The sequence below is a fragment of the Strigops habroptila genome, chromosome 1, assembly GCF_004027225.2.
Source record: "Strigops habroptila isolate Jane chromosome 1, bStrHab1.2.pri, whole genome shotgun sequence".
In the NCBI taxonomy this organism is placed as follows: Eukaryota; Metazoa; Chordata; class Aves; order Psittaciformes; family Psittacidae; genus Strigops; species Strigops habroptila.
The window spans coordinates 52,048,965-52,066,413 of record NC_044277.2 but is presented as its reverse complement, the minus strand read 5'-3'; the positions used below and the strand labels follow the sequence as shown (position 1 = coordinate 52,066,413).

Sequence of the window (17,449 nt, the reverse complement as noted above, 5' to 3'; positions counted from 1 at the left end):
TAAAGTGTTATACACCTATTGATTGACATTTCTCCATGGCTAGATTTCCAATACTAGCTCAGTTTGTTCTGTATCAAAAAAACAAAATGAAAATGTCATACGATTTCCCAAAGAATAAATAGCACATTCCCATAACACCTTTTGACTACTCCCAGAAGTACTGCAAACTGGCAACAAAGGATCTGGCAGCAACAGAAATGCTCCAGATTTATCCAGTTAGCCTGAAATTAGGCCAAGCTGAATGCAATAAAAGCTGTGTACATAGTACTACTACGCTATGTAAGAAAGCTACTTTTTCTGATCTTAAGTGCAGGAAATTAAAAAGCCTAATAAAATGACGTAGTTGTAGTTTGATGTAGATAATCCGGCATAACTGAAGAACTCTTTCTTTCATATGATTCATTTGCCTCACAGCGGGGATGTTAAATGGTCTGTTCCTCTCATTAACATTTCCTTAGACTGGATAAATCATGTATCTTCCCAATTTTGCATTACATGTAGCACTCCCGGGAGTTAGAGATCCCCTAGTGAGGGTTACGTGGGATACCTGAACAAGGCCAGAATCTTGAATATTTATCTCACATAGCTTTTAAGAGAGCACTGCTAGGCAAAGGCTTGCGGGAGCGTGTTTCAGTTTTTTCTGCTAACCAACAGGAATACTTTGAATAACTATAATTGTAAGTAGAAGCCTTTATGTATTTTGCAATGGAGTGTACTAGCTACAGAGAAACAAGAGTCGGTCTCACTTGCACATGGCCTCTCTTTCTCTCTATGCCCCACAAACATTTAATTGTCTAATTACAGTCAGGCATGTCGAGAGAACAATGGGTTACTCATCTGGGAAACTGAGATACAGGTCCAAATTAATGCAGATAAAATAGCAACATGAAGCACCGTCTCTCTCTGAGGTCACAGCTCTGACTGAAGGCTTACTCCAGAAGCCTTGAGCCCACAGTTTGAACCTGAACTGTCTTTGTGAAAGCAGTCCAGCGGCAAGTTTCAGTTTAGCTGAATCAATGCTTTCCGGTAAGAAAGCTGGTTTAGTTTCTAGTTTGTGCATTCTTCTCAATAAGGGTGATTTGCATTATGGAAATATGAGTACCTATTAATCACTCATTCTAAATAACCCAGCTGAGCTTCGGAAGACTAACAAATATGGAATTTATTTTGTAAAAAACATGCTGCCTGTAACATTTCCAACACAAAAATCTCAGGTAATTGACTTGTTGGACTGGATTCTTCCTATCAACTCGTAATGCAGAATCAATTTTGATGATGGATGAGAAGTTTAAGATCATTTCATCCCCTTCAGTAGAAGGTTCCTTAGGGAATGGACGAAAGAACCTAATTAGTCTTTCCCATTTCTACTTTCTCTTTTCATGTTGAGTCAATCATAAGCATCAGAATGTAATAAAATCATCGCTATTCACACGCTTGAAAATAGGAGTTCATTTTGGCTACTAGTTTCTTTTATTTTTCCCCAAGGACGTTATTGTGAAGGAATGTTGCTCATGCATGTGAGTAAGATATTCAGATGCTGTATGTTTTAAACTTATGATGGGAGTTTAAGTGCATTAACATGAACACTTTACCCAGATGAACAAACAAGATAATTTAGTCTACATTAAAGCATAAGTAAAAATGCTAGAAAAACCAAATTTGTCATAATTTATTATCCTGATGATAGATATCTCATGAGTGAGCTGTATCTCTCACAATATATTTTTCTGTTTAAGGCTCAAGAACTTTGGTACATTTGTTTCTTCCTCAGTCACAGAAACAGTCAGAATGAAACAAATCTTAGTTAGATTAAGATACATGTGAAGGTCATTAACATATAAATGTGTATTGGATGTTTTTCCTTTTGACTTCAAGACAATTATGATAAAAATTAAATCTGCATGATAACAAATTATCTCAGCACTATTATTTGTTGTTGTTTTTGGGAGCACATTGGTTAATTTCACCACTTCAAGTAGGAAAGGGAAACGCTAACCTTTCCAGTCTATTTTTTCATTGTATTTTCATGGGAAACTGCAGTATTCTATGTATACTGTAAACAAGGAAAGCCATTCTAACATACTGAGTGTATTTGTGCTTAGTACAGACACAGTAACAGGAGCACGCTTGCAACAGAATGAGATTTAGCAGCAGCACAGGGACTCTCCACAAAGTCTGCATCTGAATATGCAACTGTATGGAATAATACAGATGGATAGGGAAAGAAATTAATCGGATAAGCCTGTAATTTTCTTTTTTCAAAGGCAGTGTTTCAAAATCACCCAGACTGTCATGTGCATTGGTGGCCATACCAATATAGAGATTTCAGTTACTACAAAAGCATGCAGAATATTTGGATACTGTGATAAGACAAAAAAAAAAAAGCTGCCTTATTTGTTTCTTGTTACATGTGTTTCTGAAATATACCCAGTTCGCCAATCTGCTACACTCATTTTTATCAGCAAATGAGAAGACAAAAAAAGCTTCCTCCATGCTGCTGAAGTCCAGCTGGAAAATAAACTTCACAGAAAACCAAGAAGCTTTCACTATGTGATTTTCCTGACAAACTGCATTTCTTTGCTCCTTCTGCTTTAGCATTAGGCTTCACTAATCGGCAGGCATGTTAACGGTACTCTGCCAAGAGTGCCAGGTACCTTCCCCATGAAGTCCAATTTATGGCTGATTCTTTATCGAAGACGGACAACCTATCATCAAGCATCAACTTTTTGTAATTCGCATCCCCAAAAAACAGACACATGAGGTACATTTGTAATGCTGATGTTGTATATACCTTCCTTGGACAAAAAAAATGAATTCTAGTGCATAATGTGGGTAACTAGGAGTCAGCAGCAAATATGCTAATAGATGGCCACCTCCATAACGTTCTTTTCCGAAAGTGTGTCTGGTTTACAACGACAGTTTGCTCAGCTCTTGAGTTCCAGAAAAATCATAACTTCCTTGTTTGCAGGACATATAGTCACATTTTTGAGAGGAGAACAGCTACATTGCTTTTCACACGATCTTCTATTTTTTACAATACAACCTTGAAACATTTCCTTGTGCCTGATTCACCTCTGTCTACTTAATTATTGTAGTGTCTTATTTCTCTTGCTTCTTAATTCTGATATGCAGAAGTCTGTTGTAGCTATTCTAGATTGACTTCACAACAGAGAAATCAAACCAATATCTTGCCTTTGAGACAGAGATCTATATATCCTCTGAAGACCTTTATGTCTGATTTCCTGCTGTTCAGTCTTTGCAGGGGAGAGGATAGAAGGATTGTTTTTCTTCCTCTGTGGCTTTGATAATGGACTACAGAAATATCATCAGTTTCTCAAACTGTTGTTTCGCAAGCCACATTAACAACTAAGTGAAAAAACAGCCTGCATGGCATGCAGAATTTATATTAGGAAAGAAGTATTAAATAATTGTTTAATATAATTTCTAGAGCTTGTTTGTACTTTCAAAGAATTTCCAAAGGTTTATGAAAGGCAGGCATGTATTTTATGCAAAATGTAGTCACACATATGCGAAGAAGAATGTAAGTGGTTGTACCTAGTAATGGATATGTCATCAGTTTTCCAACAATGCTCCTTTTACTCTTGTCTACACACAAAGATTCAGAGAAGTGACACTGCAACAGAGCCTAAGCCAAGGCTGTATTTTCTAATAAAACTATGCCACCTCTGCATTTGCAGCCTTCTACAGAGGAATCTCATTCCCTGTACAGACAAAACTAACACACAGCTGATTAAAACACAGACAGAAAAATATTGGAATCATGAAAACGATCAAACTGTTCTAAAACACAGTTATCGATAAAATCTCCAATTATAAACAAAGAGGCAGAGATAAACTCTGATATTCTCATGTACCATAATGTGGCAACTGTTAACAAATGTTAACTTTTATAGTTACCATTTTTAATACACATTCTCTTTTTGTCCTCAACACTAGTAAAAGTTACAATTTTCAAAAGATGCTCAAATGTTGTAATTGTTATCATCAGCCTTTGGTGGGAAACAGTTATAAGGGAGGTCTGGTGAATTTGTCATAGGGCTTCACAGTATAACCTGGAGATAACACTTTAGTATGTAAGGGGTCTATTACTTTTTTATGCATTTGGGTGTGGGAAGAAAGGTAACTTTTTTGCCATTTGTCACCAGTATTGCAAAACAGGCGAAGGACATGTTTCAGAAAGCCTCGCCTACTCCACCCATTCAACATAGTGCTTAAGATTGGGTTTATCTCCACTGAAGACAGATTGCTTCAACCACCTTTTTAAAGTTTTGATGATTAACAAGTAATGAACAGAATCAAACACAGTTGAATCTTCAAGATTAATACAGGTGTATAGAATTCGATCTCTTTGTGTATATATATCAGGAAATCAGCCTGTCTACCCTACATCCTGCAAAAATGACAGCATATGCAGCGCTGAAAAGTTGTGCAGAACTACCTTGCTTTGTTGGTTTTCAATTCTTCCTGAAGTAATTTCAAATGTTAATTTTCATCTGAAGGCTAAAAGCATGGCAGCAAAAGTTTTTTTTGTAAAGAGAGGTGTGGAGCTTCCACACTGCTGTCGTTCTGATAACTTTTTGAACATAAAACCAAAAAAGTATGCCACAGAAGTTGAGAGTATTACTATTCAAAGCAATATTTCTGCTTCAGATGCCTGAAAGGGAACTTTCAGTTTGAAAGAAAATTTTTGTTTCTGAAAACCCTTATTAGAATGTTCACACAACACACACAGTTGTGTGTGGAAGAAAGACATATTTTACAGAAAAGAGAAGGAATATGAAAGGGGTTATTACAGTGGCAAGTTTATGCTGCTGCAGTGAAGACTGTAAACATTTTCACTGTAAATATTTATTTTCAGAAGTTTATAACTCATACCTAAAAAACTCCTCCCGACTAAAACTTGACTTGATGTCTGTCTCCATATTCAATGATACACAAAGTGAAATGGTTTAGCATCTGCTTTACAATTGGATACAGACAAATAAGAATTTGAAAGGCTACACTGGGCTATTATATCTGAAGCTGCTTTATTTTCGAGAGCTTTTTACAGTCATTAGGAAATACTCTGAAGTACTTTCACAAAATATCTTAGATCTGGTTCATCTGCAAGGTGCAGCAAGCAGAGACCATTTGAACCGTGAGGAATATTCAAAAGTCTGAGATGCGCAAGTGAATGTACTTCATATATAAAGAAATGCAGCTTGCATGTGAGTGTCTGCTGTTTCACACGATTGATCTGCTCAAAAACCAACCCTGGTGGAAATGGCAATGAGCAATACTGTAGAAGTATATTAACATTCGTTTGTCACTCATAATTTACAGTGGCTGGTGCAGTGGTGAAGGAGGAAGCATTACAGAACCTTTGACAGACTTGCTGAAAGAAGCTAAGTCTTAGCTACGCTAACTACGTGAACTCAGGGGACAGAGAACAAGTAAATACAAAAAAGATTAATTTTTCCTTCTTAGTGATCAGGTGAGACACGCAAGATTAACAATAGTCATCCAATAGTAAAAACATCCAGCACTGTGTGTGAGAATAAGTACTGTAGAGATATTCAACCTAATGCTCTTACTAAAGGATCTGGTTACAATTCATTGATTATCTAACTCCTGGAAAAAAAAAACCCTAGCAGCCAGTAAATTGAACAGATCATACAAGAGCTCAATATCCTGCTATAAAAAAATTCTAAAGAATTATATCTGTGGGAACAAGGGATACATAGAACAAAATAGCGAGTTTTAAATTGCATCAGCTTTCTGGCTCTTCATGACCCAATATGCTGGCTTGTGATGAGGGACTTTTTTTAATCATGGTGACTCAGGTGCGGATCCCATCTGTTGATGCCAATTACAGCAGATCACCAGAAGTCTTTATTAGCTGTAAATTCAGTATACCATTCACATTATAGTTATCACATAAAGAAAAATTGATATTAATTTTATAATTGAAATTGCACCCTCTGAATGTATTACTCTTAAAATGGAAGCAAAATCTTTTTTGATTATTAGTTGAGAAAGCCTCCATTAGACAAGTCTTTTAAAGAATGTTTCTCCCCCTAATTCAAGTTAGCAACAGGAAGCTATACATGCCAAGGTGGAAAGATACCAGTCTGTATGTCATACTCTGCTTAGTATGGAAGACAGTAACACTTTAATAAACAGGTGATTATGCAACTCCCAGCTCTGTTAAAAGCAGATTGGTAGTCTATTACAAACTGATTAAATTTGCCACTTCTTCACTTCAAACAATTATATTTGCTCATTAACACTTGATATGTTGAATGCAGCTTAAGAAGAACATAGGAAAATTAGGTATCAATCATTCTAACTCCTCAGAGATGTTAAACTGACTCACGTAATGATATTTTCCTTCAAAGAACAATAGGCACGTGCACCTGTGAAAGTTGCGGTGGAGGAGAAAAGGGAGAATGGGAAAAGTTATTTAAAGACTGATGTAAAGTAGACATCAAGGGAATTAAACATGTAGCTTAACTGTTGTACTGCAGTGATGTGTTTATACATATCTATATGAAAGCATGTTCTAAAACAGTATAAACATCATCGGCTATACTGCAAGCTGTGGCTTTTGACAGGCTAAGAACTGAGGAAGGCGTACAAAGACACAGTCTGTTTGACACATGAAACAAATGTCTTTCCTTTCATAGTTAATATAGAGCCTTAAAGGAGTCCTAGAGATTATTCCCAGTAACCTTATCACCTTTGCAAAAGACAGAGACTGCATGTTACTGAAAGTGTTACTACTCTGCGAAGGCTTTGTCAGGAAGCTGGCATACTGGGGAATAACACTAAATAGCCTTTACGCAGCTGCATCTATAAGGACATTGCAGAAAATTATAAAAAGCAGATGAGTATTTTTAACCCTATTCTGCAGATGGGAAAGCTGAGACAGAGGAAGGAAAAGAAAGTATCTCATGATTCTTCATCAGGCCTTCTTGACAGCATATCAGGAAACAAGTGTGGCAAAGAAACTGTTGGGACTTGTTGGTAGATCTGGTACAGAGACTTTCAATACATTATTCATACATTATTATATACTTGGCTTTAAGAGCTGTACGTACAAAAACCTCAAGCTTAATATTTGCTATTCAAGTATTATGATGAGTGATAAAGCTGCATTTAAACTTGCTTCAGATAGGGATCTCATATGTCTATCAGAAAGCTGTGAGGGGGATCTTCTGGTGAACCTCCTGATGAAAACAAATGTATTACAAACTGCAAGTAAAATGCCCACTGTGTAACTTCTTATTTTAAGGATACAATTAAGGGTGAAAAGCAACAGCATCATTAGCTAAAGATTAAATGAAACAATCCATGTATTCTCAGAAGAGAAGGGTGTAAAAGCCCAAAGAGAATTAAGAAAATGTTGTATTTTTGTCCTAGTTTTCCTGTCTGGCTCCTCTGTAGAAAGCCTGTGGATTGAGGAATGCGGTGGGTGGCTAGCAGAAGTGGAAGAAGCATCACATTTAAATGGCTCATTCTAAGACTAAAAATTCTAATTCTGCTTTAAAGTGTAATACTGACAGTAGTGAGGCGGTTCTAGAAATAAGACCTGTGTCCTGCTCCACTGTCATCTCACACAAATTAGCACAAAGGGACTGTCGAGAGCCGGAATGCAGAAAGGCAGAGATATGAATCTTCCCACTGGCAGAAGTGGGGACTGGAGGCTGCAGACTGGGTTACTTAAGGGACAACTGAAATCACAGTAAGACCTCTTATTTGACATGGCCAACATTTTCTCTGCTTTGATAAAACGTCATCAAAAAGTATGTATGACCTTTAAATCCAACACATGCTAAGATTATTCTGAGAGTATTATACTCAGTACTCCAGCTGGCTCTCTTAAAAGGTTGGGCATGTGTTGAAATAACGTATGTGGGTGTAGCTCAACCTCTTCAGATCCATGGGCAAATGCAGGAAGCTTTGTCACAGAATACCTATTACAGAGAAGATTCCCTCCAAGCAGTGGAAGAGCTATCAAATTTTCACCTGTATGCTATCCAAGCATAGGCAGCAGGCTGGCATATTGTTCAATACTATGATTAAGCAGTCACAGAAGACTCATCCTTCCCACTTGTTCCAGCTCTGAATTTGACTAAAAATTAATTAAGAACTGCATCAGAATGGGCAAATTATGTCTTTGAAGACAAGCACAAATTGAAAATTAATTTGCGTGTTGACAAAGGAATAGGTTCCTGTTCATGAGCAAGCTTTTAAATGATGGCCTGTAAAATTGTCTCTCTAGATCCCTTTGAAGAATCCCCCTCAAAGCGTAATATGTCTTTGGGTTCTCTAGCAAAACTTGCTAAGTGAAGTGTTTTCTATTTTAAGAACCTGAGGCCTAGTTACCATCGAACAATTAAGAGAACTTTCATTTTCATGACACCACTGTCTCTCTCAAAAGTTTACTGAATATTTATACCATGACTTATTTCTTTTTTCATGAGTAACAACATGTTGAGTAACTTCTACCAAAATGGGTGAATTTTGCTTTTCTACTCAAAACCTATTTGAACACAAAGGTAAAGGGCTGCTTACTTGACATATCTGAAAATTAGAAAATTAGGTAATAATTCAGTTTGCTTGCTTCTGCCTAAGTGATTGAGCCTACCCTGTCCTGGATATTGACTGTGGCAAGAATGTGTATTAGACAGTATAAACTGTAATCCAAATACCAAAACTTTAGTCTCCATGACCAACAAGAAAGGGTAATAAACTTACCTTGTGTAGCAATGTAGTGGTTTGGTCTATGATAACCCTAAAATAAATCAGGGAAAAAAACCAAACATAAGCAATAAGCTCCGCTATGTTGCTATGAGTGAAACTTCATTTAGAGTAGTATTCAGTAAAGATCTCAACACAGATAATGCACTAGATGTGAAAGTTCTTTCCAGTGGGGGAAGGGCAAGGGAGAAGGGGAACAAGAGGCAAATGTATTTTCTGCAGGATACTTAAGTTGCAGCCTTGTACATTAAGGGACAGAAGTAATATGTTCTTTCAGTCCCTTGTTGACTTTGCTGAAAATGAGCAGCATGAAATACTTTCTAGCACTTGCAGTTAATGGCATCAGATGCTCATGGAGGCTGAGATATACCTCCAAGCTATTGCTATTGAGTGCAAAGCCTATTCCTTTTTTAACAGTTAAAGAATGCTAGATTTGCATTCGGCCTGGGGAATGGTGGGGGGATGTTCACTCTGTCCACTGTGATTTGTTCATTTTCAGTCAACAGCAGGAAGAACTTAAAACTGTAGCTTCCATGCCATTGCAATTTCTTTGTAAAGAGCAAGGGGCATTGTGGTGATGCAAGGTGGGAAAGAACTCAAAATAGCTGAAGATACCTTGAATATTACAGAACGAATAACATGAATTACAGAATTGATTCCTTTACATGCCACTGAAGCAAAATTTGGAAGTCTATGAACTGAGAAATGTTCAGATAGCTACAGAGGTGATTTTTTTCTGCTATGTGTTATTTAATATCCCTAGTGGCTGGGATCAAACAATTTCATTTCCCAGTAAAAAAAACCATGGGAAAAAATACAACATAACCATTGCCCCTCTTTTATCCAAGAAAATGTCATAGTGTCTGTGACAGTGCCATTCCCTTATTAGCATGTTTATTCTAACAACATGACAACTGTACTGATAACCACATGCAAGAATAAAATTGCAGCTGCTTCTGTAGAAGAAAAACAAGCATTTCTAATGGAAACCTGACTAGCAAGATTATAAACAAAAAATGCTGTGTTTTGTGCTAGAGTTCTCTTTGGAAGATGTCTGCAGACCTCCAAGCTCTGCGATAAAGCCATCTGCTGAGGATGAGGGAGAGAATTTTTTGGTTCTTAACCATTGTTTCTTTTAGGGCCACATTCTCTCCATCCTCTTGTGCTTCCATAAACAAAAAAGATTGCTATGCAGCTATCTTATCAGCATTTTAAATGAGACTGTATGGTCCAATTCCTTATTCCTCACATCTTCTAATATTTTAAAGTCAGATCAAAATCTGACACAAGAACATACTAGTAACCTAAAAAGAGTACAATCTTCAATGTTACAGAAAGTGTATTCGATTGAAATGGAATTCAAATGCAGGCCTCCAATGTGAACTCTCTTTCCTTTCATGATAGAAGACTACTCCCTTCAGAGTTTAGTGAGATGTCTGACTAAATATATTACCATATGTGCCTTTAACTCTTGGTGCCTGTGCTATTCTTTTAAGCAGCAAGGGACTAAGCAGAAATCTAAGCTTAAATTAATGGTTCTTGAACATTCTAATAAACATCACCAGAAGGAGGTATCTTCAGGGAGTTACAACTTCAGACTTCAGATTGTTAAAACTGAAGTACCTACTTTTCTTGTATAGCTCTAGTTTCTCCACTGTCTGAGAAAAACATCTGTTACATTTCTGTTTCATACTGGTGATAAGATCTGAACTGCAGACTGTGACACCATTTTTCAAAGATGGCACTGCTGAACAAGACATCTTTAGTAGTTACCTATGAAGCAACACTTGTTTTACTTAGCCTAACATCTAGTACTCCATGTAAACAATAAAATTATTATCTTTGCTATACACAGACTTATGTCTTTCAAGAGTATTGACTTTCTAATGATTTTCAATTCTACTTTTGGGTTCATTCTTTCAACCAAAACCACCTTGACTCTTAAAGAATTTATTCTAGTGTAAAACATTAAGTTAACATGATGCAGAATAAACAAAGAAGCCACCTTCAATAATTAAAGAGCCTACATATTTAATGAAATGTCTTGCTTGCATTAGAAGTACTGGTTAAACAGCTGCAGAATATACTTCGAAGGCGACTTAAAAGTGCAGAGATGACAAGAGATTGCAAATCTCTGCATTAGGCATTACAGAGTTTTGTCACATTAATATGCAAACAGCTTTCTTTTAAATGTGGAATGATGCCAAGCTGTTGACAGAAAGTGAAAATAACATTTTGTTAGCCTCTATAAGCACCAGCAGGCAAAATAGCCATACAGTGTTTCTGGCAAGGTTTCAGTCTAGTGGCAGTTGGAGGAAATGACTTCTTTCATTTGATTATTGACAAAACCTTTGAGGCCTTTTTTTCCCCTTTAATGTACACCTGGCTTCCAAAGATAGTACTTTGCACAATGTTTAGCAGCTGTGATATCTATTACAAATTATGAATAACATGAGAATAATAAGAGCTCCCTCCTTTGAGTGAACACAACATTAAGTTTGTTGACTACATCGGTATACGCACATCAATATAATTTCCATTGATGTAATCAGAACTTGTTTCTCCTTCAATGGGCTGCAGTCTCACTCGAGAATGATCATCTGAAATGGGAACAATAGAGAGAAAAAAAGTAATTAAAGACACATTCAGTAACAAAGCCTTCATCAAAATACTCCCTTAAAGTCAAACTAAAACCTCAGCATTTGCAAGTTCATGGCTTGTTTTGTTGTCCATGAAAACTCACATCAGTCATTTATAAGGTTTTCCAAATCCCCTCTGATTTTGAGTCTAAATGTCTTAAATATTTCTACTGTGAAATCTACTGCAATTATGTTTTTTTGCCTTTACACCCACTCCTTTTGTCAATAAAATAAATAACATTAAGTTGACAAAGGTCTAGTAATTTCAAAATGCATCTGCCAGTACTCAAAATAAGTTAAAGTCATTCTACAAAACATACTGCCACCTCACAGTTTCTGAAGGAAACTCATGTTTTCAGTAAGGGAGAAAGCAAAATAAAGTAATTACAAACCCCAAGCAGTCAGATAAGGGCTTTGTCACTGAATTTTGCTCCACTGTGGCCATTTGTATCTATTCAGGAATGTGCAAACAATTCCAACTCTGTTTTCCAAATTCCAGTCCAAAACACCATGGAACAAATTTGTTTCTTGTCAGCTGCCTCATTTTCCTTATGACACCACAGCAGTGATTAAGAAGTGCTAGAGGCTAGATTCACCCCTGCAAAAGAATCTCTGCATGCTGATATGGCTTTTTCTTCTCTGAGACTTCACATATGTTCCTCTTGATTCTCTTGGTTCAAAAGCAACCAAACACAATGGCTTTTCCAAAATGCTGTGTGGCTTAATTATAAAACAATTTGAGGGTATGATCTCAAGAATGAAGAGATAATAAACAGCCACTTTTCTGCTGCTTTGTTTACAAGTTACTCTTGCTAATCAGATACCTGTGTATTATTGTTTTGAATGCTGCTTGCTAACTGAGCTAGTATTACTTGCAGCTGATGACAGACCTTCCTAACTGTCATTATTTTGTTATAAATGTACAGAAGCATTAGAGCACCTGAAACTTGCCACTCATGTTCCGAACAGCTATTTTTTCAGCTTTAAAAATCCTAAAAGATAACGAATGAATGAAAGAACATGAAGTGGGTTAAAACCCCAGTTTCTTCACAAGTAGCATAATACTGGCCCATATTAGGGGGGAGGAAGGAGAGGGCAAGTGGCTCTTAAAATAACAGTGTTTTAGAATTACGAGTCAAAGAGATTTTCAAATATATGAGCAGGAAAAGAAGAGGCAAATTCTTTATTTCATCCTCTTTTATGCTCTGAGTCTCTGGGACTAAAGATCTCAGAGCCTCATTTGCTTCTTTGGGACTCCCTTGGGAGAGAGAAAAGGCACAGTTTTAAACCAAATATTGGAAATTAGAATGAATTAAAATTCTAGCTCTAGGTTCTACACAGCTCTTACTTTTTTCTTTTCTTGTGTTATTTCACCCAACAGTCTTCAAGAATGAGTTTTTCCAAACGTTGCAATATTTAAATCAATTATGTTCCATCACGTCAGCCTTTTCAGCCTTATTCACTTTTCCAAGACTGAAAAATTATAGAAATGTGACTCTCCATTACATAACCCATGGTGGTCTGACTTTACCAAGCGACACATATTCAAATGCTGTGCTATTCTCTGCTTAATCAAGCTATTTATCAGCTTCTTCAGAACAGAGGTTCCGCTCACAGGCCCTTAATTCTAAAAATCCATCTTACTTAAGATAGATACTACATTAGGAATTACCTAAGCTCCAGACATGGCTGCTGCTTTTACAGTTTTGAGACCTCATCCAACTTCTGCTGAAGTCAGCAGACTCCAGAAGTTAAGACTCATGGTATGTTTTCATCCACATTTTCACCATTTCCTTAAAAGCATTCTCAGCAGGACAAATCAGGCTAGTAAAAATCTGCACTTTTGTAGTTCCTGAAGTACTTAGGGCACAATTCAGTTTGTAAGCAGAAGCATCTCATGCCACTTTATATACCCAATGATATACTGCCTAGCCTTCAGCTGCTGCTATGGAATAACACTGTGTCACATTTGCTGGTCCTGCACAGAGTAGTTGTCTGTGTTTAAGCCACTGAATCCCGTCTTTGATGACCTGCATACTAATAAATTCCATATTGGGCAAAACAAGCTCAAATTTCCTGCTAAGGAACATCTTAAAAATATAACATCCTGTTATATCTTTTAGACTGATTTATACAGCTGAATAAGCAGCAGTGTTACCTTTTTTCACCATTCCTGTTATTTTGTAATTTTCTTTATGTACTCCATTCTTTCCTTGCAATAATTCTTGCTTTGGATTGGACAAAACTAAGTAGTTACTTCATACTTATATCTTTGTATCATCTTTTTGCCCTTTTTTCTTAAGTGCATCCTTTCTAGTACTGCATTCTCAGCTAAGTTTCTGGGAATTCTGAGGTACCAGACTGTTCAATACCCATTTGTTTGCAGTGGAGCTGGAGTGACTCCCTTTTTTATTGCTTTGAAAACTCTAGTTAACTAGTTACTGCATGGCAACACTTCTCAATTTGGAAAAAATCTTTAATCAACAAAAAGAAACGTTACTGTGTCTATGCCTGTGCTTATGTCTAGTATATTTAAACCTAAGAGGTACTCAAGCCATATATTTTTCCACCATGTATGTTGATTCTTAAATAGCCTCTAGCTTAATTGTCTAGATTTTTCAGAGTATTTTTTTTTCTTTAGACTTCAGATGCTCTTGACAATTTTTGTAGCTTTTAAATGTTCTCTTTTCCAGCTCATTGTTATTTTGATACCCTTCTCTTAGGAGATCAAACTTAAGATTGCATTGATCGCTTAACCTTTCAAAATTAGTTATGCTAGAATCCATTTGACTTTGTAGAAAGTGGTAATAGATAATGAATATTATTCTCTCTCCCCTCATTTTACCTACAACATTTATATGCCAGCCTACAGACTGTGATCTCTAACAAGCCCCTGGAGTAGCTGGTTGATTAGCATGCCTAGCCAATGACCCTTGCTTGGGACGTGCCTTGTTGACTCTTTGCAAATCAAGCCTTTCATAAATGTCTCCCCTAAAATCTTTAGCTGCTTTTAAAAGCTGTGATCAATACTTTCTTCTCATTTAGTCAATATTGAGTTGGGTAAAAATAAATACAGAAGCTCTCCCATTCCAAAATTACCTCAAGATCTCTCCTGACAAAAACCCAATAGATCTTACCAAAATCCATGCATAACCTACACAATTATGGCAGCAACCAAATTTTTCTTAGGCAAAAAAAGTTTCATTTGGCAGATTCATGCCAGTTTTAGCTCCTAATGAGAAAATACAAAGCTTTTTGTGTTCAGGAAGGAAGCAGCATGTTTTCTGTGGGTGACTGGACGGTAATCATGATTTAGCATGTTGATACAGTGGCTCACAAGTTGTACTGATTTTCATACAGTGTGTAGGGCATGCCTGTAACCAATTAAATGCACACCACTTGGGCAATGTAAAGCATACTGCCATTTTGACAAGCTCCTGCAATTCTGGCCACTTGATGCTATTGTTTTAGTTCTTTCAGAGAACAATAATGACTACAAGCAATAACGTAACAGTAGTCTCTTGGGGAAAATTTAAACAAAGAGGATAAATGGATGGGAAAAAAATACATTAAATACTTAACAGAAAAAAACCCCATTTCATTATAATTATGTACCCATAGTCACTGGCATCTGAACCAATGTATTTTTAACTCTTTAAACATAACATAAAATGCTTTTCAGCTGAAGCAAATACTTTATACAACTATCTGGGACAAATTTTCAAAAGTGGACTGCTAAAATTGTACTCTCAGACTCTGAGAAAAGTGATCATTTACCCAGCAGAAAACCGCATAAAATAATTAAACAGTTAACTACCCCGTTTGCATACATGTATTTAACAAACGACAAACCGCGGACAGTTTCAGCCTCTCTTTTAAGATACTACCTTTAATTCTAATGGATTTTAATTTTAACTTGTGTTATCTGTATTTTCACAGCCACATACATAGTAAGTGTTACTGATAAAAACTCCATCCAACTCTTTCCCTTGCTAAATACTGAGGACATTAAAGTTAAATTGAGATCTAAATGATCAGAGTTATATTTGCCCTCTCAGAAAGCCTTCAGTATCACTTGCAATTGCCATTGATTTGTGTATCTAATATCTTTTACTTGTTTTCCCTTGGCTACTCATCACTTCATTAGCTCAGACATACAGCACTGGTAGTCTTCTGTTTTCTTACGCCAGAGGATGTCAGGGTGTAAGGTGATGCCTAACACAACATTAAAGAGGGCACAGATGACACTAAACCTGACTAAAAGAGAAGATCTATTGTTACAGGTTTGGACTGGAAATAAAATTTCACAAAGGAAGGATAAGCATAAAACTTTTGGGCATTCTTCTTTATGCCGTCAGTATTTTTACTTAAATGGTAAGTCATCTAATGTATTGCTACATTCTCACAAAATAAGAAGTTTGTTACACATTAAAGAGTGCTTGGAGGGAAACAAAACCACATCTAGCTAACTTAACTTCTCTTGCATATGCTCCAGCCCATCATGATATTCACACTTCCCTGGAAGATTTAATTTCCTCTTTCAGTAAATAGCACAGTATACACCCAAATCACACAGCAATACTATCATGTCCATTCAAAGCAATGTGGCAGATAGCATCTCTTGCTTAATTTGCCTATGCCTCCAGAAGCATTTCCTGCTGGTTCTCCTTCTCCAGCACGTTACAGAGCTGTTTTCTCTTTATAGACCTTTGCAGCCCAGCTGGACCACAGTGATATAACAGCCTATACATATAACCTATTGTAGGTCACTGTGTTAGGAGTTGGTCTCTCCAGACTAGTTATGCAAGCACTGCAGAGAGACCTCCTGAGGCGGTGATACAGGAACATTCAAGCGGGCTTTCTGAATCATTTTTCTAGAAGAGTTGCCCTTCTCTCTGTCAAGCCCATGTGGTTCACTGATGAGGAAACCTAGGTCGATCTGTGCCTGGACAAGCATCTAGACTAGGTGTTGAAGTTAGTCAGTGTATATATGCACTACATACTCCTACCATAAGACCTCCTAATGTTCAGAGAATCAGCACTATTTATTCATCTATGCTGTCCCATGTACCCAGGGTTATACATGATTTCTAAACTCCAGCTGTACCATTAAATGATCTGTCACTAAAGGCCATCATTTATTTTCAAGCTTCAAAACCTTCTGACGTATTGTTACTGCTACTTATTTCTCTTTTTATACCTGCTTCATGGTTATCTGTCTGTCTGCTAGTAGAAACCCATCCATTATGTATCTTCAACTTAGATTTTGAAGGAACAATCAGAGAAGGGATCATCTCCTACATGGACACTGGAACTTACCCTTTAAGTGCAACACCACCTGTGTGTTTTTACCAAACTTGATGTATTTTCTGTCCCCGTGTTCATGTGCAGCATCTTGCCACATCATTTTGCAATCTCATAATTCCAGATTTAGGGGTTGTTCACCAAAGCATGCTATGATCACCTCAAATTATTTGATTATTAGAATATCTAATCTTTATTAAGCTTGGCATTTTTAAGTAAATCATACAGATTCTGCTTTTTTCCTTAATCTGCCTAGAATTAAGAGGGTAAGTTAAGATAGCTGTCACTGTTATTAAGGAATACTTAAGCAGCAGTATTGTCCACTCCTACAATATCCAGAACCCAATATCAAGGTACCAATGCAATCATAGATACTCTTTCACTAAGCTGCCAGGAGCAGCTTGGCAGCTGTTAAGAGCTGAATATAGGTTAAAGGTGTCATCCTCCATCAGCCAAATATTGATCACAGGAGGCTAGTTGACAAAATGCATTAAATCCGACAGTTTTCTTAAAAAAAAACAAAAAACCAAAAAAAACCCCCAACAAGAACACAACAACAAAACCAAACCAAAACCATCTTCCCTCACTTTTATCTCTTTAAAAGAAGGAGATAAAATATATATATATATTCCTCTTCTCTTTGGAGAAGAGGAATATAAGACTGATACGAACATGAGGCTGATGGTCATTCCTACCCAGTTCTGAAGGGAAGTTAACACAGTGCACAATTATATTGTCAACAC

General features: G+C 36.8%; 1 protein-coding gene across 1 annotated transcript in view; it reads right to left on the bottom strand.

Moving 5' to 3' along the window:
• The window catches only part of PTPRM (protein tyrosine phosphatase receptor type M), a 443,651-nt gene that overhangs the window by 42,702 nt on the left and 383,500 nt on the right, over positions 1–17,449 (bottom strand). The window contains exons 21-22 of the mRNA XM_030477498.2: positions 11,287–11,421; positions 8,761–8,797 (exon numbers count right to left, since the gene is read on the bottom strand). Coding sequence (XP_030333358.2) covers positions 8,761–8,797; positions 11,287–11,421 — 172 coding nt within the window. The remainder of the gene's footprint in view (positions 1–8,760; positions 8,798–11,286; positions 11,422–17,449) is intronic.